This window comes from Lathamus discolor, chromosome 4 (assembly GCF_037157495.1).
Source record: "Lathamus discolor isolate bLatDis1 chromosome 4, bLatDis1.hap1, whole genome shotgun sequence".
In the NCBI taxonomy this organism is placed as follows: domain Eukaryota; kingdom Metazoa; phylum Chordata; class Aves; order Psittaciformes; family Psittacidae; genus Lathamus; species Lathamus discolor.
This window is the reverse complement of record NC_088887.1, coordinates 22,419,262-22,444,610: the sequence shown is the minus strand read 5'-3', so window position 1 is coordinate 22,444,610 and position 25,349 is coordinate 22,419,262. Positions and strand designations below refer to the sequence as shown.

At 38.4% G+C, this 25,349-nt stretch overlaps 1 protein-coding gene and 1 long non-coding RNA gene across 10 annotated transcripts in view; one reads left to right on the top strand and one right to left on the bottom strand.

The window, feature by feature from the left end:
* Nucleotides 1-25,349, top strand: part of NME7 (NME/NM23 family member 7) — a 93,141-nt gene that overhangs the window by 14,015 nt on the left and 53,777 nt on the right. For 2 of the 4 annotated variants that reach the window (XR_010612170.1, XM_065676651.1), the window contains exons 2-8: nt 2,722-2,787; nt 4,142-4,249; nt 7,737-7,903; nt 12,890-13,000; nt 16,701-16,751; nt 19,137-19,344; nt 22,528-22,633. Coding sequence is in view for 3 of the 4 variants with exons in the window: in XM_065676651.1 (XP_065532723.1) it covers nt 2,767-2,787; nt 4,142-4,249; nt 7,737-7,903; nt 12,890-13,000; nt 16,701-16,751; nt 19,137-19,344; nt 22,528-22,633 (772 nt within the window). In the remaining variant the exon portion in view is untranslated. The remainder of the gene's footprint in view (nt 1-2,721; nt 2,788-4,141; nt 4,250-7,736; nt 7,904-12,889; nt 13,001-16,700; nt 16,752-19,136; nt 19,345-22,527; nt 22,634-25,349) is intronic. The other 2 variants (XM_065676652.1, XM_065676653.1) reach the window with 1 other exon arrangement.
* Nucleotides 92-24,001, bottom strand: LOC136013177 (uncharacterized). Of its 6 annotated transcripts, XR_010612173.1 has the most exons (5): nt 22,759-24,001; nt 17,656-20,449; nt 5,920-6,011; nt 4,599-4,672; nt 92-2,874 (listed from the first exon to the last, which is right to left on the bottom strand). It is a non-coding gene; the product is annotated as an uncharacterized LOC136013177 (long non-coding RNA). The 6 variants fall into 6 exon arrangements; XR_010612172.1 differs by lacking the exon at nt 4,599-4,672; XR_010612175.1 differs by lacking the exons at nt 92-2,874; nt 4,599-4,672; nt 5,920-6,011 and adding an exon at nt 15,601-16,500 and having other exon boundaries at nt 17,656-17,789; nt 18,930-20,449.

The following is a 25,349-nucleotide window of genomic DNA, read 5'->3' as shown; positions in this document are numbered from 1 at the left end:
TTTTTTTTTTGTACAGTTTGTTAAAAGAGGAAGGAAAAAAAAAAGATTATTCTTTCTGTATTCACAGGGGTGAACTCTTGACATCACTGGTTTCAGTGGCTTTAGATTTTACTGTGGAAAGGGGCTGTAAAAATTGAGCTCAAGACAGCTACTCTAAAACTATCAGTATGTAACTATCAAGCGCACAGTCACTGCTGTAATTTTTAATGCTGATCTTTTTTCCACTGATGTGAAAAGTTATGAAAAATTGTGTCTCCCCCATTAGGTATTGCTTGGTTAATTGCTTAGTCGTGAGAGTGGAGGCTATGTGTGATTTTAGTGAGGGCATGGTACAGAAATGAACGGAAAATAGTGTTTTAAAGCAAGAATTTTTTGACTTATAATGTATTTATAGAGTCACTTGATTTATTATTACTCAAGCTGTTCACAGTGATGTGACTTCACTAGTGACTGTGTTTCAGCCATTTCCTGGGGGGGTGAGGTGCTAGGGCTCTCTGGTCAAGGGCTGTGAAATCTTCCCATTTCAGGGCTCAGTACTGGTCTGGAGCTGTGAGGTACATTGAATATGATACCACCATCAGTGCTCTCTAATCACTCTGCTCTGGACAATATTTTCTCTTTGAGTTTCCTTTGTTAGGAGGATGAACAAGGATGAAAATCTGTATGTCTCCCATATTACTATCTCATCTTTGAGACTCCTTCCCATGTTGCAGTCTAGGGCACACTAGTGAAAGGCTGTGGAAGAAAGTTGTTTGCCATACCAGTTCTGTTGATCGAGCAGTAAATTGATTGAAAGTAAGTGTTCAGAAAAGATGATTTCAGGGCTGTGAAGACTTAAATTTTTATTGCAATCCTTACAGTATGGGATGAGAAGGGGACAGGTTCTTGTGTTTGTTTTTTTGCCTTCAAAAATCCTACTCCTGCTCTAAATAAGTTATTAAAAGTCTTTGTTCTTATTTAAAAAGGTGTATTATGAGCTTAGTATGTACTTGTTTTTTTTAACTCAGGATTTTAAATTGGTTGTTGACTTGAATTTTAAATTTTTGATGGCTTGGAGTGGCAGTTTTACAGTGATGCCTGTCAAGGGCTCACCAGACCATGTTCACATTACTCCATGTCATGATTGTCTTCAGGATTGTCTTCTACTGTTTTAAGACTCTGCACATGAATCTGCAATAGCAAAATTGCAGTCCTACTGTGTTTCACAGTATACTTGTCTGGAAGGGTCTTCAGTTTGCTTTTAATATTGAATTTCTTCACTTTGCAGTGTGTGCCTCTGAAACCATCTACCTGTTCAAAGTCTGTTCCAAATTATTTTTACAGTGTTTCCTGTAAGCACTTAAGTTTTCTTCTGATAGTGCTTTTTACATTTAGAGGTATATATTGTGATAATTTTATACCTATAAAGCAGGAAAAATTCTAGTTATGGCCCAGGAGAAGCTTTACAGACCTTGTTTTGGTTGATTTAGAAAACTGTTAGTTCTCCACATTTTCCAGATACAGCATAAGAACCAAATCAAATTTTCCTGCTTGCTGATAACATTACTGGGCATTGAGGGGTTAGGTCTGCAGTGTTTTTCAAGTTGCTTTGCATTTGCTTACAGTATTAAAAGAAGATAATACAGAATGTTCATTTTTGTAATTCAGCTGGGTAAGAAGCACTGGCCATCAGAGCTTGCTGAATAAAAATATTAATAGCTCAGACATTCATTATGATCTTATAAAATGAATTTCAAATGAATCTTCAAACCAAAGTTGCTTTAAAAGAAAAAAAGCAGACCAATTCCTCACCAGACATGTAGTTTCTGGTGAGAAACTGCACCACACAATGTAGTTTCTCACTGTAAACATGAAGATGCCATTGACTGATACTGGTGACTAAGTGAAAAATCTAATGGTGTTTTCTTTGTTTATTCACAGAAACACATTACTTCTCCAAGACAAGTAAGCATTTAGAGGCTTTGGAAGTTTTGCTTAAATGAAAATTAGTAGTTGCTCTGGCAACTGCTACCTAGAAAATATATTTTAAAGTGATGCTATAGTATGAAATAAGTAGCATGATGTAATGCAATTATAGATGTCTTCATGTTGTGAGGAGGCCTTGATTAAGAATGGTGCATCTTTATTTATTTTATGGATCACTCACTAGTCAGCTTCTTAAACAGTACTCCAGAAACAGGGCCATTTTTAGACAACCTGTTTGGTAGAGAACTGTTTTTTTTTGTAGCATCCATTCTTGACAAGATGATAGTCAAATTAATCAGATGTCTTCCAGCAGTGTGTGTGTATTTGAGATCAAGGTTGAAATCAGTAATTTATTGTTGTCTGTGAGACATTATTATTGCTTATTGTCAATATAGAAAAATTAAGGTATGAATTTTGACATAAGAAAGAGTTTGTTCTGGTTTATGTATTTCCAGAAGGACAGCAGCAGCAATGAAGACACAAGCATGTCTAGCTTAAGTCAGGGCAAGGAACCAGGGTAAGCCCTAGGGAGGTTTTGTGCTGGATACTGCACCTAAAACATGATTTTTAAGTATTGTCAAAGGCTGCAGTGTGTAGAGTGGAGATAACACAAAAGTTACAGTAGCTCATGTAAACAGGGCTTTTGATGCTGCACAGAATTCTACAGGTAGAAGTGAAAGCTGCATCTTCACAGAGCAGTGTGCTGCCCCCATTGCATAGGTCTTTCTCTGATATAATCATATCTTCGTTTTGCAGTGTAAGGGGTACCATAAAGGCTGACAAGAGGGTGGGGCACTTGCCATGATGCTGTTAACTGAGCAGGTACAAGTATTCATCGCATTGTAGAATTCTGAAATTGTTCTTCATTATCTCATCCTTTCCTGCTGCTGTTTGTGTTAGGCCTTCAACCTGCAAAAGCACTTAGTCATAAGTCAGTTTTAAGCTGAAGTTGCTGAAAGAAAAAATGCACTGACAAGATCACTCTCACTGTTTTGTTTGTTTTGGTTTGGGTTTTTTGGTGGTTGCTTTTATTTTGGTTGGGTTTTTTTTTTTTTTTTTTTTTTTTTGTTTTGTTTTGTTTTGTTTGTTTTGGTTTGGTTTTAATGTCTATATCTCTGTAGGCTTGTACTCACTAGGAAAATGATTATTCTCTTCCTGCTGATGTTCCAGAATAGTCATGGAAGCCCGTGGGTATTCTTTCTGTCCTGTTGCTTACTGAGCAGTCTTTGAAACAGCTGAAATGCTGCTGCTCTTTTAATCTGAATAACTAAAAAGACCTACATTGCTTTAACTTGAACTCCAAGTTGTATCTAAATATTTAAGATACATAAAAGAGCACAGATACGTCTAAGAAGTGGAAGCCTGTGGCAAGACTGTGTTTACCCTCAGGACTAGAATGAGATTTAGGGGAGGTGTAGAAAATAAAAATTTAGAGTTCCATCTAACAGCTGTAAAATAACCGATGTTGCAGTATTGATAGCTAACAAACATATGCCACTAAGAGGTATTAGAACTGCAGGTCCACATGCATTGCATCACCTTTGTGCTTACGTTTCTGCAAAGGGTTATCCTCTGAAGGACGAGCTATGCATGTAGATACAGTTTTAGGATTACTGCAGTCTGCCTTTCTTGTCACACTCTTTAGGGGCAGAAGCTGAGTTGTAAATGAGATTGGGCTGTATGTGAAGTAGTCAATCAAACTAATGTTGTCCTTGAATATATTTATCTCATCATTAACAGCAGTTCAGATATAACTGCTCACGAAGAGGAAAGTGTTTTATTGTAGGATGAATAGAAAATATCTTAAGATTCTGTATTTCATTTGTGAGCAAACACATTATTTCTAAGAAATGAAAGTAAATCAAATACTTCACAAAGTGAAGAAGTCTAACAACTTCTACAACAGTCCACCTTTCGTGTCTGATAAAATCAGAGTAAGTTTTGAGATTGCCTGGCAAACTGTCGTGCTGTTCCATCATACTTAAAACATGATAGCTAAAAGTGACAGGATGTCACCAGATGTGATAAGCAGAAAATGCATTTACTAGTGGGTTTTTTTTCCCCCTTTTTTCACTTTTCTGATAACAAATGCAAGGAAGTTTTCTCTTGGTGTGTTTTTACATATAAAACGTGTATGCTTTCTGTAATAGCCTTTTTCTCCCTTTTCTATTTCCAGAGTCAAGATGACAGATTTGCTTTCACTGCTGAATGGTATGACCCAAATGCTTCACTCTTTCGGCGTTATGAACTTCTGTATTATCCAAAAGATGGATCAGTTGAAATGGTGAGAATAAAAGAAAAAAAAATCTATTATCATAATGGCAATATCCAATTAAGCAGTTTACAAAATGGGAAGCTACTGCCTATACCTATTGATGGAAAATGTAAGGAAAATGTAACTTAAGGAAAAAATGGTAAAAAAAATGTAATTTATCACATATCTTGCTCTGTTTCTAAAACTAAAAGAAAAGCAAAAATACAAGTTCACAGCATGTGAAGCGTGTGGAATAGCTTCCATGTTTATAATTTTTTTTTTCTTAAAGCTTGCTTTGACTTGGGGAGATTCATCTTCACAAATCTTTTCTTATTCAATCTCTGCTTGGGTTTCAGAATTGAAGCTAAGCACCACTGACCTGCTGCTTGAGAAGCGTAATTTGAAGCTGATTCTGAACAGGGGCATAAGCTTCGGCAGAAATTCCACAATTCTCTGAAGAGTAAAATATAGAAGTATTTTCAAAGTAGAGAAATTGATAAATTGCTCTTTATTTGGTTTTAATGAAAGGAAGCATGTTTCAGACAGTGGGATCTAATTTTTTCCATCAGTGGTGCTTGCACAGATCTTTCTGACTTGTGGTTCATACAACTAATCCCCGTTGTTTATTGATATCATGTTAAAACAAGCATTTTGCAGTAACAGGCATATATAAAAATATACATATATTACATTTATAGATATATATTTAAATGTAATATATAATGTAAAGATAATCCTAATAAACCAACCAATGCTTTGTGCTTCCTTTTAGGAATGAATGGTTTGGACTATCTTTTCCAGTTTCTAATGAAGATCTAGGGGTCTGAGAATAGCCTAGACTTGGATATTCACACTTAGTAATTTTACAATAAAATTTTTAGTTTTCCTGCTATGAATATCAAATGCAGAAATAAGAAACCTAGTGGAATCTGCCTTTTCTTACCCAAACTACTGCTCACTGAAACCATGGTACTCACCTGTGTGGAGGTGATGCTCTTTGCACTTTTTACTGATAGTTTCTTTAAAGAAACTGCTATGACGTTGTCCCTTTTAAGTTACTTCTTTGTATGATATCTGTTTGTGCACAGTTGTCAAAATCTGAGGATTTTTAGTTTATATTTCCCAGAGACAGTTTAGTTAATCAGTCAGGAGCCATAATCATCTTCCTACACAACCATGTGTAGGCTGGCAAAATTGTTGTTCATTTCACCTAGACGTCTCAAATCCAAGAGCTTTCAAGGTGTTCTTAAGCTTCTTAATGCATTCAGCATCAAATACCTATGGCTCAGCAGACTTTTGCATTTTGCTAGTGTGCTCTTAGGTTAAGGTAGTATGTGGTATGAGTGTATATGGACTGCATGTGATCAGGATGTGAGTTAGAAAAGCAAAAATCCACGTAACGCCTCTACAGAAAGAGTGTCTCAAAATCACTTTTGCCATGAATCTGTGGACAGAGATTATATTAAGAATTCTTTCTGGACTTTTTAATTTTTAATTTCTGCAGAATATAGTGATTCTCTGTTACTGCCTAATTCCTCTGCATCTTTTGGTATCTTGCTGAGGAGATGACAGCCCACTCTTACCTCTAACATATCTGAGGATAAGAGGTAAAGTATATGAGTCAGCTTTTCCCTGCTTATGAGAAAGATGTTTCATCCCCTTCCCCACCTCCCGAGCAATAGCTCTCCTTTATCACACACCTCAGCTGAGGGTGGAGCAGTGCTATTGAAGGCTTGTGTTGTGTGAAGTCCTCAGCTTTCCTTTTCTTTCTTAGTCCTTCATGTCTTGGTTCCTGTGAAGAAAAATGACAGTGGGAATAATGAAGCAAGTTTCTAGCTTGCTTTGCAGCTGGACAAAGACAATATAGGTTTTTGCACATGACAGCAAGCAGTTCTTATGATCAAACAGGATCTGATGACAAAGAGATGCCCCATTTTCTGAAGTTTCCATAGTTAATAACTCTTGCGGGGAATTTTTACAGCCTCGACAGATTTTATTTCTGCAGGCGATTTCTTAAAAAGAGAGCAGAAATTTTTAGAAAGACAGATTCTTAGTAGAGAACAATTTTGTTTTGCATGGTTTACAAGTACATGGGCAGGAGGGAAACAGTTCAAACAGTCTTACATTGCTGTGGTTTATCATTTGCTTTATAAAAAGGTCTTTAAAGCAAATCCAAAATTCCACTCTAAAGAACAATTTTTTAACTCAGGAAGATGCCTCCCCCCACCTGAATCTTTTGCTTGAGAAGAAAGAAGAAGCTCAGGGTGCTTTTCTAGCAACTGTTAGTGATATAACCAAGGAAATGTCCAGATTTTTAGTCAAGACAGTTAATAAGCTTCTATGCAAAGTCCAGGAAAAAATATGTGCTGAATTCAAGTGATACTTTATTTTTGGTTTTAGTATGTTGTCATTTCATTGCCTACCACACTTGAATAGAGGACACTTAGGAGCATGTATGAGGAACTAAAGACATTTCATCAGGGAAAGATTCTTCCTTATAATCCTGCCACAGCGGAAGGAAGTATCAAAATAATTTATATTGTCTGATCTGCAAAGTTTGGGCTATTCTGAAAAAAACCCTACAATTCTTCTAGCCTTCTAACAGGAAAGAAATGTGTTCACATGTTTCAAAAGATGAAGGAGTATGTAATTTTACTCTTAATTTTTTTTTCCTCCAAAATTTGTGGGAATGTTATTCTTTCTTTTAATGCTATTCTAGTCTATATACTATTACAGTGGAGCACAGTACATGTATGTAATTCAAGACAGAGAAGGGTAAGTGTGGCCTGAAGAGGATGGAACTCTTCCTCTCACGATTCTGCTTCCTCAGGAGACAGAAGGCATCTGTAATACCCACATGCAGCGAAGAAACTGTTCAGCAGGTTGCCTTTTGTGCTTTGCCAGCCCACCCAGAAAACTACACATTAGTATCTTGGTTCTTGCTTGGAATGATGATATATAGCTGAATTGTCTTGACAGGCTTTTGAGCTTGCAGCTTTAGGCAGTGAGAATGTCTCAACCTAATGTTGCAGTCACCCATCCATCCCTAATTCTGAGTCTTGTGCAGTCAAATAAAGCATGGTATCATTGGAATGATGCCCTGGAGACCTGCCACAGTGCAAATCTTCATCGATCCTGGTGTGAGCCATTGGTCTGTGAAACAGCAGAGATCTGCTAGGGGGAACTTTCAGTGAGACTGGGCAGAAGTATCCACTAGGCACCTGAACCATTTATTACAGATTGAATTAGCTCAAATAAATGACGAAATGAAAAATTCAAAAGATAGCTGTCAGCCTGAGAGTATTTATATACAATAAATTTGTGATTGTGGTTTAGTCTTTTAAGCTTTCCTGGTGCACCTCTAAGTCCAAAGGGTCAGGAATTAACTCAGTTTGGTGATCAGATTCAATTCCACAGTACTGTGGAAATTTTTGAAGGTAGAGTAAAAATTATGTTGAGTTTGCCCACATCTTAGATCTCTTGATAATGGTAGATTTTAATGTTCTTTTCTCTGCAGTATGATGTGAAGAATCATCGCACCTTCCTGAAGCGCACCAAGTATGAAAGCCTACACCTTGAGGATTTATATGTGGGCAACAAAATCACTGTTTTTTCCCGTCATCTAACCTTAGTGGACTATGGGGATCAATATACAGCTCGCAAACTGGGGAGCCGTAAAGAGAAGTAAGAATGCATGTTTTTTGAAATGGTCCTTTGTAGTTTGGCTTTCAAAGTAGTTGTTCTTTGATGGAAATGAGACAAGTATTCTGTACTATGGGGAGAGAAGGAGATAGCTACAAATTTGCATGCAGTTTGAAATGATCTGGCATACTGATAGCTGGAGTGAAGCGAACTGGCCTGGGCTTGTGAGCAAACCCATGACTACCCTTGTTAGTTGATAAATCTTCAAGGCCAGCTTCTCCATGGTGTCAACTGCTGCCTCCTCAAGGTCTTTCAGGAGAGAAGAGTGGGAGGAAGAAAACAGGGGGTCCTCTGCTTTTTTACTTCTCGTGGCAGGCAGCAGTAGAATTCTTGTGATTTGGAGATTCTGTTGGGGTAGAATTTGGTAGTCCTGATTGCTGGCCCTGAAAGGGATGGGTCTTGCAGAGCTAGCACCTGTCTCTCTGCGGTGTGTGCAGAAGCCTAGTGCCTTGCCAGTCCGTTCTGCTCTGTGTTAGTAGTAGTAAGTGAAAACAGTAGTAACAGAAGAGAGGCCCATTCCCATTCTCCTTTGCTTTTTCCCCACTATGGAGATTTTTTTCTGAGAAATTTTTCATCATCTCCCAGACTCCATGTGCGTGATTTACAAGGAATTTAAGTGTGGTTTGTCTGCAATGCAAGTAATAGCTGAATTTGCAAATTAATAAATTACAATAATTTGCTCTAGCTTTTTTTTTTTTTTTAAAAAGAGCACAGAGTGTTTTCTTAGGTATTACGTTCCAGTGAGCCCTGCTCGCCTACTTTCTTGCTCCCTCCCACTAATCGGCCTTATTTTGAACTCTTTCTGGAGAGTTGTACATAACCAGAAATATAGGAAGAGTTGCAAGTTTTAACACACTTATTTGCTTAACCTGACAAAAAACATTACCATGGAAATGACTGCCATAATATCTTTCCAGAAAGAGTTCTCCTGGTACTTTTTCTCCAAGCTGGGTTTGGGCATGGTGGAAGAGTCGTAAAGGAGGAGGAGAACTCCAGAGGGTGTCTTCTGGAAATGTGGCTACTCTCTCTGTTCCTCAGTGAAGCCTGTCTTACCTGTGGTTTTTATATCAATGTCTCTTTTTATAGCTGTGTATTTCCTGCTCTGCCTAAACTAGCATAAGCCCTGGTGCTGATGCAGTTATACCAAGAAAATGCAGCTTATGATAAAATGACATTTTCTTCTTCTTGTAAGGGAAGTTGCTGTGTATACAGCAACACTATAGTTGTGTTAATGAAGTGGTCCTGGGAGGGAGTGGATTTTTGTACTGCTCTACAAAAGGAACGGAGAGAATTTATGACATGTCAGCTGTTTGGAAAACATTTTAGGAATGTCAGCTGAAAGATAAAATAGATATTCAAGTGGTGTTACATATTCAGAATAGCCCAAAGGAACATAGTGAAAGGTGTCTTAAACAGGCAAGGGATTCTCAAAATCCAATTTCATCACAGAAGCTTTCACTGGGTAAACAGGGTCATATTAAAAGAGTCCTTGGGCAGAAGAGTTGCCTATGAGGTATTTGTCCTTTTGACCTGTTCCCAGCAGGTTTTACAGCAATTATTAGTTAAATAGATGTAATAAAATTCTGTAATACTTGATCATTCCTAAAATAATCTGTAGTTGGAATTCTATTAATTTTAAGGATGTTGTACAAGGCAGAACGTTTCTGTCTTTTTCTTGCCTTTGTGCTGTACAGGACTATCAGCAGTTTAGTCTGGGTTTGGAAATACTTTCTTTAGTTGCTGAATTTCTATGCAGGCAGGCTCAGCAAAGGCTTTGAGGGAAACTGAGGAGTATATATAAAAAATATTGAATGGTTTGAATCAGGGACCTTTGGTTTTGTAAACAAGTAAGCAAATGTGACTCTAGGTACATGAGGTACAAAAGAGATGTGTAAAAAGAGGCTAGATTTGCACAGGCCCTTTCTAGAATTAGGCTAAAATTATTAAGACAGTTCTATCACGTTCCAATTTCTACACCTACTTTTCTTAAGTCTTTCCAGTTTTTAAATACAGCCATATTTGATTGTTTGCCTTCCCTGCTTCCCTCCCTGTGTATCATAAGGAAACTCTCACAAACAGTGACTAAAACAGTTAAGTAAGCCCATGCTTATTTACAGTGTATCACATAAGGAATCACTGGCAGGGGACAGGAATTTCTGTTTCTGTAGTCTCTCTTTGTGATCCTGGGTGTTTGTAAGCTGAGGTAAACTGTCTGACTAGTGCGTCCTGTCTCAGTAGCCTGGAGTCACTTAATATCACTGGTTTTGAAAATGTTGTTAGAAAACTTGCATATCAACCAAAATTATTTGAATTCTTTTTTTGATCAGGATATGTCATTCTTAGGCTTCTTATCATTGACATAATGAGCATTTCTTCCCCTACAAGACATAAGCTGCAACAGTCCTATTATTAGGAATAAGTAGATCTCAAAAGCATAGCCACAGCATGTTTTGTGCATTGTTCCTTTGATCTTCTGTTGTTTCAGTACTCATTGCAGTGCAGTCATGCAGTCCTTCTGAAAATCTAAGTAAATGAGCTTAATTCTCATTCTTTGTCCTTTGTTCCTAGACATAAAATTGTTTCAAAATGTACTTTGCAGACCACATCATATTAAACTACAAGAAACATATTCCTCATTAAAACTACAAATAGGGCACATGAATCAAAATCCAATCTCAGAAATGGTCTTTAGCGTGCTGAATTATACTTTTTTTTTTACCTTGCATACCTCTGAGAAGCTCACACTGAAATGTTAAAGTTTATATATCAGTGTTAGAGAAAAGGTGTCACAGGAGTTGCTCATTGGAGTTTGCCTTAATGACTTGTAGGTAAATTGCTTCATTATGCAATATTTTATTATGTATTGGTAGGAATTAGTTTTACTAGAAAGCTTGGAATAGAGAAGTAAGGGACAATTTATTTCTAGCATTAGTAGTCTGTCTCAAATAGCCTGTGTAATAATGCAGATTCAGAAAAGTATTCCTCAAGGAAATGTGAATGGCAGTAGAGATCTTCTGTCGTTTACTCCTTACTGTTCATGGTAAACAACAGAGTTTAGACTTATTGTTCAGGGTAAGCAACAGAGTTGAGAACCTCTTATGCCAGGATTGCAGTTCATGCATCGTGTGAACAGGTGTCATCAGTCAAGTTCACAGCTGCTCCCCCTCATGTATGTGCCTTCATGCATGTGGCACAACCTGTTGTATGATAAATACCACAAAGTGAAATGGAGCTGTGAAATCCTTGGGAAAGAGATGAACAGGCTATGGGCCATAGGCTGCATGAAGTATGCTGGCAAACTGTGTTGAATGTTGGCCAGAGGTCAGACTTTCCTGATGTGAAGATGGGGCTAAACTGACTTTAGTTTGCCCTGCGATGGACTGAAGCATAGGCTTGGTTGACTACTGTCATGCAGTTTATCCTTAGGCCATCAGTCTTTTGGTGTCGTATTTCCAAATGGATCTGGGCCCAAGCTGGTCTGTGTATATAAGTTTCCTGGTGCTTGAGGAAATCTCTGTTTCTGAGCTCTGAAGGTCATCTGTGTCTCCCCCTTACTTTTACATGAAATGTTGCATATGTTCAAATCTTCCTCATTACATTCCCTGGTCCTAACGCCTCCCTTATTTTAGATTTATCTGTTCCCACAGCATCTGTCGATCTGGGGTCACAGTTCAAGGTAAATGTTGTGGAAGTTTGTCTGTTTCCTGCAACCTAAGCATAAATGCACTGGCTAGAATATATTACTGCTAACCTAAAGGCAGCTTTCAGTTTCTATGCTGGTATATAAAATGAGAAATTTCTAATTATTTTGCCTTTCATCTGGGGAAATACTGCAGTGAAAAATTCCATCTTGGACAGCTGTCGTTATTTGTAACAGTGTTAAAGATGGACAGAGCTCTTTAGGATTCTTGGAGACGTAGAGTTTCTGAGATACAGGATCGAATTAAATCTGTTGATTTGTAAGCTGAGCACATTTGAAGCTGACTCACCACAATATGAATGCAAATAGAAGATGCCATTTAACAGACCTTCTTTTTGTGCTTGTTATTTTTGATTAATAATACGTTTAATGCTGATGGTGTACTTGATGCTGTGCAAAGTGTGCTAATAAAACAGTCCTGGCCTTGGGGATGTATAGTATAAAAAGATAATTATCGAGAAGACAGGATGTACTTGGAAACAAAGATGTGGGGGAGAGTGTAGAAATTTTTTTATTGGTCTCCCTTAGAATATAGCTGTCAGTCAGTATAAGAGACATAATACCTCCTCTGCCAACCTTTTATTGTGTCTGTTAACAGTGTCAGCTATTTGGCATTCAGATTATATACCATTAGGTGTTTGTAATGTACAAAGAACAATAAGACCTTCTTTTCACTGAGGCCTCCAAATATTTTGAAAGTAGTAATAAAATGATCATTTCACTTTGATTTTTTTCTTTTTTTTTTTTTTTTTTTTTTTGAAAGAGACACAGGTTTAAGTAGTCTTTTTAAATACGGAATTTTAACAACTTCATTTTTATGTAGATAATGATTAAAATTAGGGGAAAAGGGAACTGAGCAAGTATAGGGAGACATTAACAAAACAGTAGTGTTCTAACCCAGAGTCATGGCTGAGGAGCTGCAGGGATATACACTAGCTAAAGAAGAAGTGGTCAGATTGTATGTTCTGAGAGGGAAGGGAGAAGTCAGTAACTAAAGACTGCTGGAACTTGTGGGCTGACTTAGGTTAGAAAGCTGAGGAAATTGTAATATGCAAAGCTTGTTCTTATCAGAATAATATCTTATGCAGGCATTCAAGGACTGTGGAAATTGGTGAGACACTGGGACTGGATGTTTGACTGTGGCAGAATTTCTGTCTTTGATGTGATGTTTTTTTTGTCTGAATACAAATTCAACGTGCACACCAAATGCTCTAAGGAAAGTAACGTTGCCTGTGTCACTCTGCTTTATTTTTTTTTTTTTCCCCCAGAACTCTGGCTTTGATTAAACCTGATGCAGTGCCCAAGATTGGAGAATTAATTGATATTATTATTAATGCAGGATTTACAATAACTAAAGCCAAAATGATGGTGCTTTCAAGGTAAGGATTTTTTTAAGGTTAGCTCTATTGTATCTAAATGTTTTTTTTTTCAGATAAGAATATTCTTTGAAGCTATCCTCTGTTGTTCTGCACAACAAATCCATTGCAGTGGATAACAGAGGGGGGACTCTTTGGTTTCATAATCATGTAGGTTTCTGAAAGCGTGTAGAGAATTAAGCTAAGAGTTAAAAAGTTGTGTGCAAATGAGCCTGGTGTCATTAAATGTGTAATGTCTCTGTATGAATTCAAGGTGACTACCATAACTTTAGCAATTCAACAGTGTTTACTGACATGTCTGTATGTTCTTACCTCATGGCTTCCTGCTACTAACCATACTGCTGTTTATAATTGGGTTGACTTTAAAACAGCATTGGTTTGTTTGCTCTCAGTTTATCCGTTAACTTAATTCGTGTTCTCAGACCCACACTTACTTGTTTGGTATTTTTTTATCAATGGAAGTCTAAGACAACGAAAGTGATCTTCTGATGTTTCTGCAGGGATAGACAGATTTTGCATCTTCCTAATCCCCCGCAACCTTCACTGTTCTTCCCTTATCAAATTGAACCACAAGTTTAAAAAAAAAAAGCATGCTACAGAGGAAAGAAAACATTTAATTTACTCTAGTCAACTTCCCTAAAGTTACTGCATCATTTCTTCATTGCTGGTTTGCCAAACATGTTCGTATACAACTTGTCTATGAAAAGAAAAGCTATCTGTTCTACATAATACCATGGTCATGTCTTCTTATGGCTTGTGTGAGGTCAGGAACAATTTTCTCCTACCTCAAAACCTTTTTGGCTTTCAGAAATGCTGATAAAACAACTGTGACTTCCACCTCTTGTCTCTGCATTTCATCTGCTGCGGTGCTTGATGATACTGGTCCCAGATCCTCCCTCAAGCAACTCCAGTTGTTGAGATCAATCACGTTTCTAATGCTGATTTACAATTGATAATGTCTTTCAAGTCAGCGTTTTTTGCTTGCTGCCCTGCAGTCTGAGGGATTTGATCCTGCAGTATTGTGTTGGGTGGTTCTGTATTTCAGCATCTGTCTGAGAACTTGAAGAACTGTCGAGCCAAGTCATGTGCTTTAGAGTTGACTAACTGAAGAGACAACTTTGAGATTTGAACTTCTATTGCCTTATTACTATATAAAAATTTCTGCTTCTGTTATATAATTGAAAGCAATTATCAAAAAGCACAAGATTGGGTTGTGCTGGATATACTGTAAGAAAAGAAAAAGTCTTGAGTATTTGTGGTTTCTCTGCTTACTGTGTACTCTGTTTCTTGGGATTGTGCCATTTTAAAATGATAGAACTATGGCTTTGCCAAAATCTTCAACCTTTAGGTCTCTGCAAGCATGCTTGTTCAAGCCAGTGTCATCATCTTCTGCTTTCTTTAAACGGATTCTTACTGACATTTGTTTTGCAATCACTGTTAAGTAGATTCATTTCTGTCAAAATTATAGCCAGGATATGAAAGTGAGGGCAGGCACCTACTTTGATAGGTCAGCTTTCTAGTCTCTTAATGTAATCGTACGTCAGTTTGGTCTATCATTCCCAGATGAATGCCATTTTCCATTCTTTAAAAGCAGAGAACTTATGAGAGAGATAAAATTAAAGAGGAACTAAGTTATACAGCACAACTGCAATTTTATATTTATTGCAATAGGAATTCTTAACTGCTCAATTTGTTTCAGAAATAGGAGAAATATTTCTTCACATTCAGAAATGATGATACATAATCTGTTTGCATAGCTTTTTCATATTTGCTATCCAAAAGTATTTGGTGGATTAGTTTCAGAAGCGGGTTTTCTGATGAAATAGTGAATTGTAAGCAAAAACTTCAGGCTATTTGCAGAGTATAAGTTTGAAGCTTGAGATTGCAGGAGTTTCTGTGACTAGCATAATTTTTAAATCATGTTTCTGCCTTAGTTATGAAAAGAAAGGAAAGCATATTAGCTGTACGGCCAGTGAAAATCTTCTGAATTTTGAATGGCTCATACTTACACTGAACTGAAAGCAACAAACCAGGAATTACTCATTTCCAGTGAGTAGGTGGTCATTTTGATAAAAAAGCTGGAGAAAATGGTGACTGTTCAAATATTTGTCAAGGTTAGGAAAATTAAATTCTCCTTAAGTTTTTCTTAAAGTTATTTCTTTCCTCTGGCAATATTTGGCTTAAGTCTGGACTGCAAATGGGAGAGAGATGTGAAAAGTTCCATTGCAGCTGACAGAACTGTGCCTTTGTTCACACCTGGAATCTGTTATCTGAGCAAACTTCAAGTAATTTCTTTCAGCCAAGACAGCTGCTCAAAGTCAGCAAAATCAGGGAGACAAAAAAAAAAAAAAAATAAAAATCACAAGATTGTTTCTGCAGGTGAAAACAGTTTTCCAAGTGGGAAGCTTTTACTGTCCCTGCAGTTTGATTGTGAACTTTATATCCAGAGTAGGGGTGAGTAGTTTTGCTTCCTTTCACCTGTCAATTGTCCTGAAGAGCTTGTCCTTCTCCACAAAGTCCAGGTTCAGAAAGCAGTACACGCCAGGTTTTGGAGCAAGCCAAGAGCAAGCCTGCGCTTCTGACCTGGAATTTTGAAGCTGCAGAATAGCAGCTTTAGACTTGAAAAAGTCCACAGATTTTTCTAGCGGTTACCATGCAGAAAAAGCAGTGCCGTAAACAAGGGGTTAAGTATGAGAGGCAGCTGGAGAAGAAGCAGGGAAGAGAGTAGGCTGGCTGGCTACTGGGGTGGTGGGGTGAAATGGTGTGCCCACCTGTGGATGGAACTTGGGTGTGTACCGTGGTTCCTGAAACTTGTGTAGTTGTGTAGCTGAGCCCAGTTCTGCTAGCAGTGTGGCTGTGGCAATGCAGAACTTGGAGAGGGCCACTACCCTGTCTGAAAAGGTATCTTTTTGCTTCCAGTACCTGAGTAAAGGTTAAGTAACAGCTGTGGTACAGACATATGCCTGATGGCCTTTATTTGCCTGGCAGTGTAAGGAGCCCCCTCATTACAGAAACCTCACTGCTTTGGGAGAAAGCTCTGTGTAGTAACTGCTGTGTTCCCTGAGGGAAAGTGCAAGACCAAATTGAGTTTTCAAGTGGAAAAGTGTGGGAGAAGACAAGTTTTAATCTGAAGGGCATTGTGCTGCTGATGTGACTTGTTAACATTAGAGGATTTTGAATAGAAACCAGGTTATGCAATATTTTGTTATGCACTAGAATAATCAAACACTAGCCTTGATAAGGAAATAAGTTCCAGTGAAGCAGTTAAATTCTTTGTTTATGCTTTAAAACCAAACTTCATTAACCAACATACACACTCAAACTGAGATGAAAGATGAAAACGACGTAACAGTGAATGGCTTGACAAGGTGACTCCACTGCATTTATTTCTCAAGCTGGGAATGTGGGGACCATCAGTGACCTTGAAAGTCCATGCTATGGGCTTCAGTAATTACTTCCTTCCCAGAGCAGGAATATAAGGAGGAGTCAGCTACAAACTATACCTGTAGCCACACAAAATATGGCAGAAAATTAAATGTAGTTTCTGTTATTGTGCATGAACATCCCAGAAGCTGTCCAGTTTGGGAAGACATTACCTGTGGAAACATGTTGATGAATGATAGTTTGTGGTTTTCAGGGAGGTTTATGTATTTATATATATGTGTGTGTGTATATATCTGTATATGTCTTTTTACTCTTTCAGAAAAGAAGCAGCTGATTTCTACGTAGACCATCAATCAAAACCTTTTTATAAGTAGGTATATCAATTTCAACTTGACATGCAGTAAGCTTGTTTAATGAATGCACAAGCTTCATTTATCATATTTGGTACTGCAGGACCATGGGAAAATCAGAACTTGTCTTAGTCGAGTAGAGCCCTTTGCAGAGCATGCACCCTGTTTGTCTTCCTCCAGGAACAGATCCTAACTTCAGCTATTCAGGGTTTTAACTCACACTCTTTACAGCCTGATAGTATCAGGGCAATGTCTTTGGTCTCTTAGAAGTGAAAATGCTTTTACCAAGGCAAAACTTCAAAGCCAAGGGAAGGAGCATCTTCAGGATCAGGGTGGAGCTTGCAGGTAATAATAATTAGGGGGAACACTTAGCTGTGAGAATTGATCTGGTAGCAAGTACCCCAAATTGTAAGCAATTGAAAGGATAGTGCATGGGGTAGCTGTTTACAGTACTGCTACCCTTGGACAAAATGTCAAACTTCCGTAGTGCTAGACTGCTCCACCTAACATGATAAACCTAGTCTTGTCATAACTGACCAGACTGATACCAGAGATTGTGTCATTTCTACTTTGCCTGAAGGTGCCAAACAAACAACTTTCCTCCCCCTGGATTTGGCAGTCTGCCTCTTCTAGGAAAAGTGTACAGCTCTGCCTTGTGTTTTTCAGCTATGCTGGAACCTGGGTTTGCACTCAGTTGGTCAAAAGACCTGGTTTCAGTACTGTCATGAGGTTTCTGAGCATTAGGATCTGCCAGCTGCTGTCCTGCAACAGCAACTGATTATTGTGGGTCCAAGCTCAAGCTCTTCAAGGAGACATGGCCCCAGGCTACACTGGACTGCTGGAGATCAGAGGAGGATTTAGGATTGCCTTTTCTTTGCCGAATAAGCCTGCTTGAATATGTTGATAAATAAGCAAGAATTTTACCTGTAGTGTTATTTCATAGATGTCTATCTATGCTGATGGTAACTATCTGAGAAACTGTAGCCTTTGTCCACTGTGATGTGCTGGTCTCCCACACTACAGTCCTGTTGGCTACGTCTTCTGTGTAGGATTTTTTTCTAAATTAGAAACAAATAGTTATAAAGCATTACAAGTCAAACAGGGCAAGAATCTTCAAGGCATTGAAATGTAAAATCTCTGACTCAATTATATTTAGCATTGTATTACCTGTCTTTAAATTCAGATTTAGTTTGCAAGTTCGCTCGTGAATGTTACTCTAGTGAATTCTACTTGTTTGGAAAATAATGTCATATTAAAGAATTAAATTTTTAAAAATTATTTAATATTTGGGATCAGTCTGAACCATAAACAGTGTTGTAGAAATTGCTTTTTTCTTGGGTGTATGTATGTGTAAGCCATTTAACCATATCCTAAACAAGCAGTCTCTGATCAATAGAACCTGAGTCACAATAGCTTATTCCTGTGTAGTTTCTTTATTTTTATGTAACTTCTCATAGTTTTAATATCATGCCTGTAGCAAAAAACTAATAGGATTTTTCTTTTCTTCTTGCCCATGGATCATTGCATAAATGATCATTAGGAAGAAGATGAAGAAGCATACACATCCACAATTATAATTGTACAAAGCTCTTTTTATGAGAAAGTAGTACAAAAAGCATGGAGCCAACTTTCTTCTTTGTTGGTTCTATCCAGACACAGTGAAAAGGCAGGCTTGTTGTCATGCATGTTTTGTAAAGATACAGAATTATAGTTATGGTGGAGCTTTTTTAATAGAGTGTTTGGGTTTCCAATTTTGTGTGGCTGTTTTCCATGTCAGATAGGACAGAAGACTGGCTGCTCCTGACGATCTCTTCTCCTTACTCAGATTCATCCCATTAAAGTCAGTTGACTTCTGCTTACACCAGGATGTGGTAACTGCAATTAAGACCCCTCTTCCCCACAAACTTTCCAAATCTCGTTTCTCCCTTCTCTCCCACTTTGGATTTTGGCTGGGCAAAATCTACGGGAGAGATCCCTGGGGCAATGAGCACTCCATCCTGGCAGCAGTGCTGAAGTTGTGTGAGTGGGGAACACACAGGTCGTGTAAGAATCCTGATATCCTGCTGTGCAGAAGAGACATGCTTAGGAATTGCTCTTGCCAAGCAAATGGTTAGCAGGGTCTCTTTCTAGTACCAGTCTTTTAAAAATTCTTTTGGAATCTAACATGCCACACAGTGGCTTGAGTGAGTTTGTATTACCTGATTCTTTTTCTACAACCATAATAAGAAGGGAGTGTCTTCACATCACATAGTCCAATTTCATTCTCAAAGTAGAGCCAAATTTGAAGCTAGATCAAGTTGCTCAAGGCCTTGCCGAGTTGAGTTCTGAGCATCTCCACTGGATCATATGTTTTTGTTGGTTTTAGTTTGTAGCATGGATCACCATGTCCTGTTTGCATTTTACAGTGAGCTTCTCCAGTTCATAACGAGTGGTCCCATTGTTGCTATGGAAATCTTAGGAGATGATGCAGTTTGTAAATGGAAAACATTACTGGGGCCAGCAAACAGCACAGCGGCACAGACTGATGCACCAGAGAGCATTAGAGGGAACTTTGGACATACTGGCCTAAGAAATGCAGCTCATGGCCCAGATTCAGTTGCTTCAGCTGCTCAAGTAAGTTTTTGACTGCTTGTTGACTGAGGTTTAGTTTTGCTTTATCTGGTAACAGCTGGGTCAGGAATTCTCTTTTTTTTTTTTCCCCCACTTGAGTTGAGAACTAGTTTAGATATTCTTCACGGATCCTTTTTAGCATGGAAAAATAAACTGTAAAGAAAAATCTTGTTTATCTCTTTCACAAAGGGGAACCTTGGCACTTTGACTGGGGGAGCATGCCTGGTAATTTTTAGTGGCTTCTGTACATCACAGACATTGAGCTAATTGCATAGTCTGTGTTATCTACCTGTAGCCTACCAATGCTAATCACAAAAAGAAAGGGATTAAACAAAATCATTTGTGCCATCCTGTGTTGCACTTATCTGTTCTCTTCCATAGTCTTCAGTAGACCTCTGCAGCTTACTTTCCTCTGCTGTTATTATTCAGAATGAATAATTATGAAAACAGGCCACTTCATAGTGCTTTGTGTTTTGAAAGGTAGTGCAGTGGGCTTGGCAGGAGATCAGTTCTATTTTGTTTTGTGTTCAAGTGTATGTTTCCGTAGTGGTAAGAAAAAGCCCTGGGACTGGGTGATAGATACTATGAGCATTTCTACAGAATTGAGGTGACTACCTGTGTGCCTTGTTGTGGCGTAGATATGCTGGTAAATGTTGGCAAGAATAAAGTTTGCCTCATGATTGATTGATATTGCGTTGTGGTATCTTAGCTCTAGACCAGTGGTGAAAAAATGTCAGTTGTTGCTTCCTTGATCCCAGTCTTTCTTCTATTAAAGTTGGAGAAGCTGCAGTAGCATAACTGGAAAGAGACCTGCTGTGGAATACCTAATAAGCTGCCAGTTACTATATACTATAAAGTATACATAGAGATTATATCCCCGTGGTGAGGGAAGAGTTGGTTAGTTTCTGTGTGCCATAGCAAAGCGTGGGGTATTTTCTGCTGGTCAAGCACTCACATTTATCTGCACCGTGCTTGAGCTGCTGGATCCTCTCCGTGTGCCTCTGGTTTTGACAAGAAATCATATGCTGCACCTGAAATACCTTTTTTGCTGGCAGACTTGATGAAGATGGTACAGAGTCAGATGGAGTTTGGATGAAATTGATCCTTTCTGATGAAGGAAAATTATAGTCAGAAAAGTCTCTGTAGTTCTGGTTAGATAACTAGATGTCTTCATATATAAGGGTGAAAGTTTTTCTTTGTTCCTGTGTACTCTTGTGACAACTCTGACAGCCTTTGAACTGACAGTGTATCTATTAGCATAAAATTTTGATTAGAAGCATAAGTGTTTTATCTTAAGTTTGTTGTTGTTTTTGCATTTCGTCATTTTTGAAATGCTGTTTGAAGGCCCCCTTCATGTGCAGCAATTTATGACTGTGGGATTATTTTGCCAAATCGAAATTGTGCCCCTTTTGCCTATTTTAATTTAGCAGGCCCAGTATTCTATGGATGTATAGCAGTTGCCTTGGAAACTAGTTGGCTGAACCTTGACAGAGCTCTGCTGAAAGAAATATAAGATACAGGGACCTAAACAAACTCTTCTGAAGGAAAATTGGTATCAGCCGCACCTAATGAATGTGTTATAAATGGAACAGTTAGAGTGGAAGTCTGCATTGTTCTTTTTGTGGCTAAATGACATGTGAAAGCATGCCTTTGGTATACTCTAAGCTGGTGACTCTCAGCAGGCCAAATTTTTGGAGTTTTTTTAAATAAAGAGTAAAGGGAAAGGAAAAGAATTTTCTTTTTAAGGTTCCACTTGCTTATAGTTTGTCATTTCATCATCTTAGTGCTTCAGCATTGTTTAGTTATTTTCCTTTGATTATCCTTTTAATGGATAAAACAAAGCTTTAAATATTGTAAATATTTCGCTGCCTTTTCCTGGGTCCTTCTTTTAAAATAAACATTAGTTAACAGAGTGGGACAAAGTCTTTGAAGCATGCAGCATTTTATCAGCAGAAGAATGTAGGAAATGAACCTTTTTGTCTCAGATGTGCCCAATTAAAATGTGGATTATTTGCTAGGAGAATTTTTTTTTTTTTTGCTTCTGTTGAAATATAAATTTGTTTGAATTATATAATTGTTTTCAAATAAGGATTAGAGGAATTTTCAGAGTGTCATGAGCTAAAGACTGGCAGATAGCTAAGTCTATTCCATGTGATCTGAGCTAGTAAATTAAATGAGACTATTTTAGGAAATGGCCTTTAACACTGCTACTGTTACACAGGAAAAAAAATCAAATAGATTTGGTAATAGTATTTCCAGGATATTATTATTTCCCTTAAATAGTAATTTATCAATCAACTTTTACTGAATTTGACCAATAGGTGTGAAATGGAGAATCTGCATTCTGAGCATTTGACTAATCTTAATTGGCAGATTGTGTAACATATGTGAATAAATTGTATGGAAAAAGTGTGAAGCTGGCAGTAAACAGTGAAAAAATATCACTGAGGAAAGAAACCTGGCTGTCAAGCTCACCCCAGTATGGTCTAAGACCCAAGCTGTATGATATCTGAATAGTAATGGTGGGGAGAAAGGAAGTGATTGGAGGCAAGGAGGTTCATCCCAAAATCAGAGCAATTGAGTTCATCAGCTCAAATTCAGTAAGATTTCTATTTTTTTTAAAAAGTGTCACTAAGGCATGAATCAACAATTTTAGTGTTTAAGACAAAATGAAAGAATATAAATAAATGGGATAGAGATCAGCTTTGTATATGGAAAGAAAACATACTGAACAATGGATGGTAGTTGGCATACTTGCTCTTATAATGGAAAAGATGATGCGAAAAGAGGGAAGATAAAATATGCATATGTGGGAGTGGATTTGGGAAAGATACTGAGGAAGGAGAGAGAGAATTTAGAAAACTGGGAACACCTTTCCCAAATGACTGTGGCTGTGGCAGCAGTGCTTTGTGTGTTCTGAATGGAAATGGATGGTGTTACAGGAGGGGGAAGAACGACATTGCAAGAAAAATTCTAATCATGTTTTTATGATTGTAGCTGTGGTGTCAGAGAGGGAAAGATATGTTTGAGAGAATATTACAGGGAAAAAGTATTTGTAGCACAAAAAATCTATAATTATGGTTTATCTTCTGTGACTGTGGATACTTCAGATGTTGTTACCTATGATAAAGGCTGATGTATGCAGCTAGATCAATCTAAAATGTATTCAATTACAATTCTTTTCAGGAGCTGGAGTTGTTCTTTCCCTCCAGTGGAGGTCGTGGTCCAGTCAACAGCGCAAAATTCACAAACTGTACTTGTTGCATTATTAAGCCTCATGCAGTTAGTGAAGGTAAGCAGTGAAAATAGAGGAGGGGGAAGCAATTTGTGCTTCATTGCATCCATGATAATTCCTGCACCCTTTTTTTGGAGAATAAGACTGCAAAAGCAGAGGGTATATTTCATATATTTTCATACCTTTAGTATTTCTGCAGTTCAGTTCCATGAAGAGTGGGTCACATGCTTTCCATGTGGATACTTGTTAATTTTAGAATAAGAAGGGTGAGGTGATAAAAAGGGGGATAAAAGTATACATGAGATTTGATGAACCTTCATGTGACAGCTTACCATGTCCTTGCTCCTTTCTACCCAGCACACGCCTCTGCTGGAGATTAGCATCCTCAAGGCAGTCTGAAAGCAGAACACCTGGCCGTATTGCAGGGCCTTCCACTCAGGCAGTAACACATTACATTGAAACTACTTACAAAAGGAGATTTTTACTGATATGAATCTCGTTCTGCTGAAAGTAGTGAGGATGGAAAGTAGAAAAGGCTTCTTTATTCTATAAAACTGAGTCAGAGACCTAAAGCATTTGTTGGCCTCCACGATGCTTTATGTGCTGGCAAATGCTCTGTGAGCTCACCCTAGGAGTATTGGAAATGTTTAGTGCCCGGCTGTTACCATTCAAAAACAATCACACTTCATGTCCTGTACTCAGGTACAGGAGCATGTGTAGCAGCAGTGAGTACAGTAAAATATTTTGGCTTTGGTACTGCAATAACATTTTTGAGTGTAGAATAAATGTTGCCATGTGAGAACATTGAGATTTTTCTTAGTAAGATACAGAGCACACTGCAACATTTTAATCACTTCTCTGTGGATAGCTAACATGGAAACAGCAGAAGTGGCCCTAGCAGTTTCCAGGCCTTTCACACCTCAAGTGGGATGTCTGGAGAGCTTGCTGAAAAAAACATGCTTTCATGAGAAAGAGTCTCATGCTCACTGCTGATAGTATGTCTGTTATCTGTCTGAGGCCTTGCATGGTATCTGCTACTGCAGATACTGTCTTCCATGCAGCAAAGAGGGAGTGATGTGCCTTTTAACAGAAATATGGGCAGCAGCTAGAACTATGATTTCACCTATGTTTGCAGAGGACAAACCTTTCCTTGGAAGAATTGTTACAGTCCTTAATTTGACTTGAAAATAACAAAGTGGATGGCTTGGGCTCTGCTTTCTTAAGATAAAATTTCTATTGCATATCAGGGCTCAGACTTGTATCTTATTGAGCTTAGGTTGTCTCTTCCCACTTTTAATCTTCTTTATTTATGTAGTTTTCATAGTGGCCTGTTACTTGCTTTCTTTTTTCTTGAACTTCCCAGAATTTTTCTGAATCACCAAAGGACATGCTCTGGTCCCATTTGCATGTCTCTCTGGGAGTGTGAGTGTCGGGGGGGGGTGGGTGGTGAGAGAGAAAGAGGTGTGGGTACAGAAAACCAGAAAATACAAGTGTACACCCAACTTTGCAATGTTGGCTAGAAAAAGCCAACCTAGCAAAGGCTAGAAAAACTGGACTAAAGCTGAGATCAATAACCACTATATAGTCCTTCTCCTCACACCACAGAGGGCTGGAAAGGCAGACCCAAGCTGCCAAACAGCAACTAAAATTTGAAAGGTGAATTGTACCTTGTATGAGCATTCTCCATCCATACAGCTTTTACCTTGTATGAGCGTTCTCCATCCATACAGCTTTTACCTTGTGGGAGCTTTCTCCATCCATATGGCTTTGATTACTACCTTCAACAGAATGAAAAAATAAAACCTGAACATTCTAAATTAGCAAAGTGTTTTATCAATTTGCTATGGTTTAACCCCAGCTGGCAACTAGGCACCACATGGGTGCTCACTCACTTCCCCACCGATGGGATGGGGGAGGGAATCAGAAGGGTAAAAGTGAGAAAACTCGTGGGTTGAGGTAGAGACATTGTAATAGGTAAAACAAAAGCTGCATGTATGAGCAAAGCAAAACAAGGAATTAATTCACCACTTCCCATGGCAGGTTGGTGTTGAGCCATTTCCAGAAAAGCAGAGCTGCATCACATGTAATGGTGACTTGGGAAGACAAACACCATCACTCTGCACATCCCGGTATTCCTTCTTCTTCCCCCAGCTTTACATGCTGAGCATGATGCCATATGGTCTGGAATACCCCTGTGGTCAGTTGGGATCACCTGTCCTGGCTGTGTCGCCTCCCAACTTCTTGTGCACCACCAGCCACTTGCTGGTGGGGTGACAGGCAGAAAAAGCCTTGGCTCTGTGTTAAGTACTGCTCAGCAGTAACTAAAATGTCCCTGTGTTATCAACACTGTTTGCAGCACAAATCCAAAACGCAGCCCCATACTAGATACTGTGAAGAAAATTAACTCTACCCCAGCCAAACCCATCACATAGTTTTAAATTAATATAAAGAATGATGGCATTCAGAGACTGGTTATGCTTTTACCTTAGTAAGCTCTCTTGTTCCTGTCTGTTTTCTTCATTATTACTTTGAATCCTTCAAAAGCCACAGGTACTGCAACTCTTAAAGAGGTTATGAGTCTGAGGTCTTGTAAAACTTTCTAGAAGTCTGGCTTCTGACAGGGAGCTGGGCTTAGGAAAAGGACGAGTCACTGTTGGTGGGTGGTGGCCTCCCCCTTTGGCTGTGAGCACTGGTGTAGTTTCATATCACAACTGGACTGGTTCCAGTCTGCAGTTTGATAGGAGGTGAATCGTTCTTCACAAAGGCTGCAGGA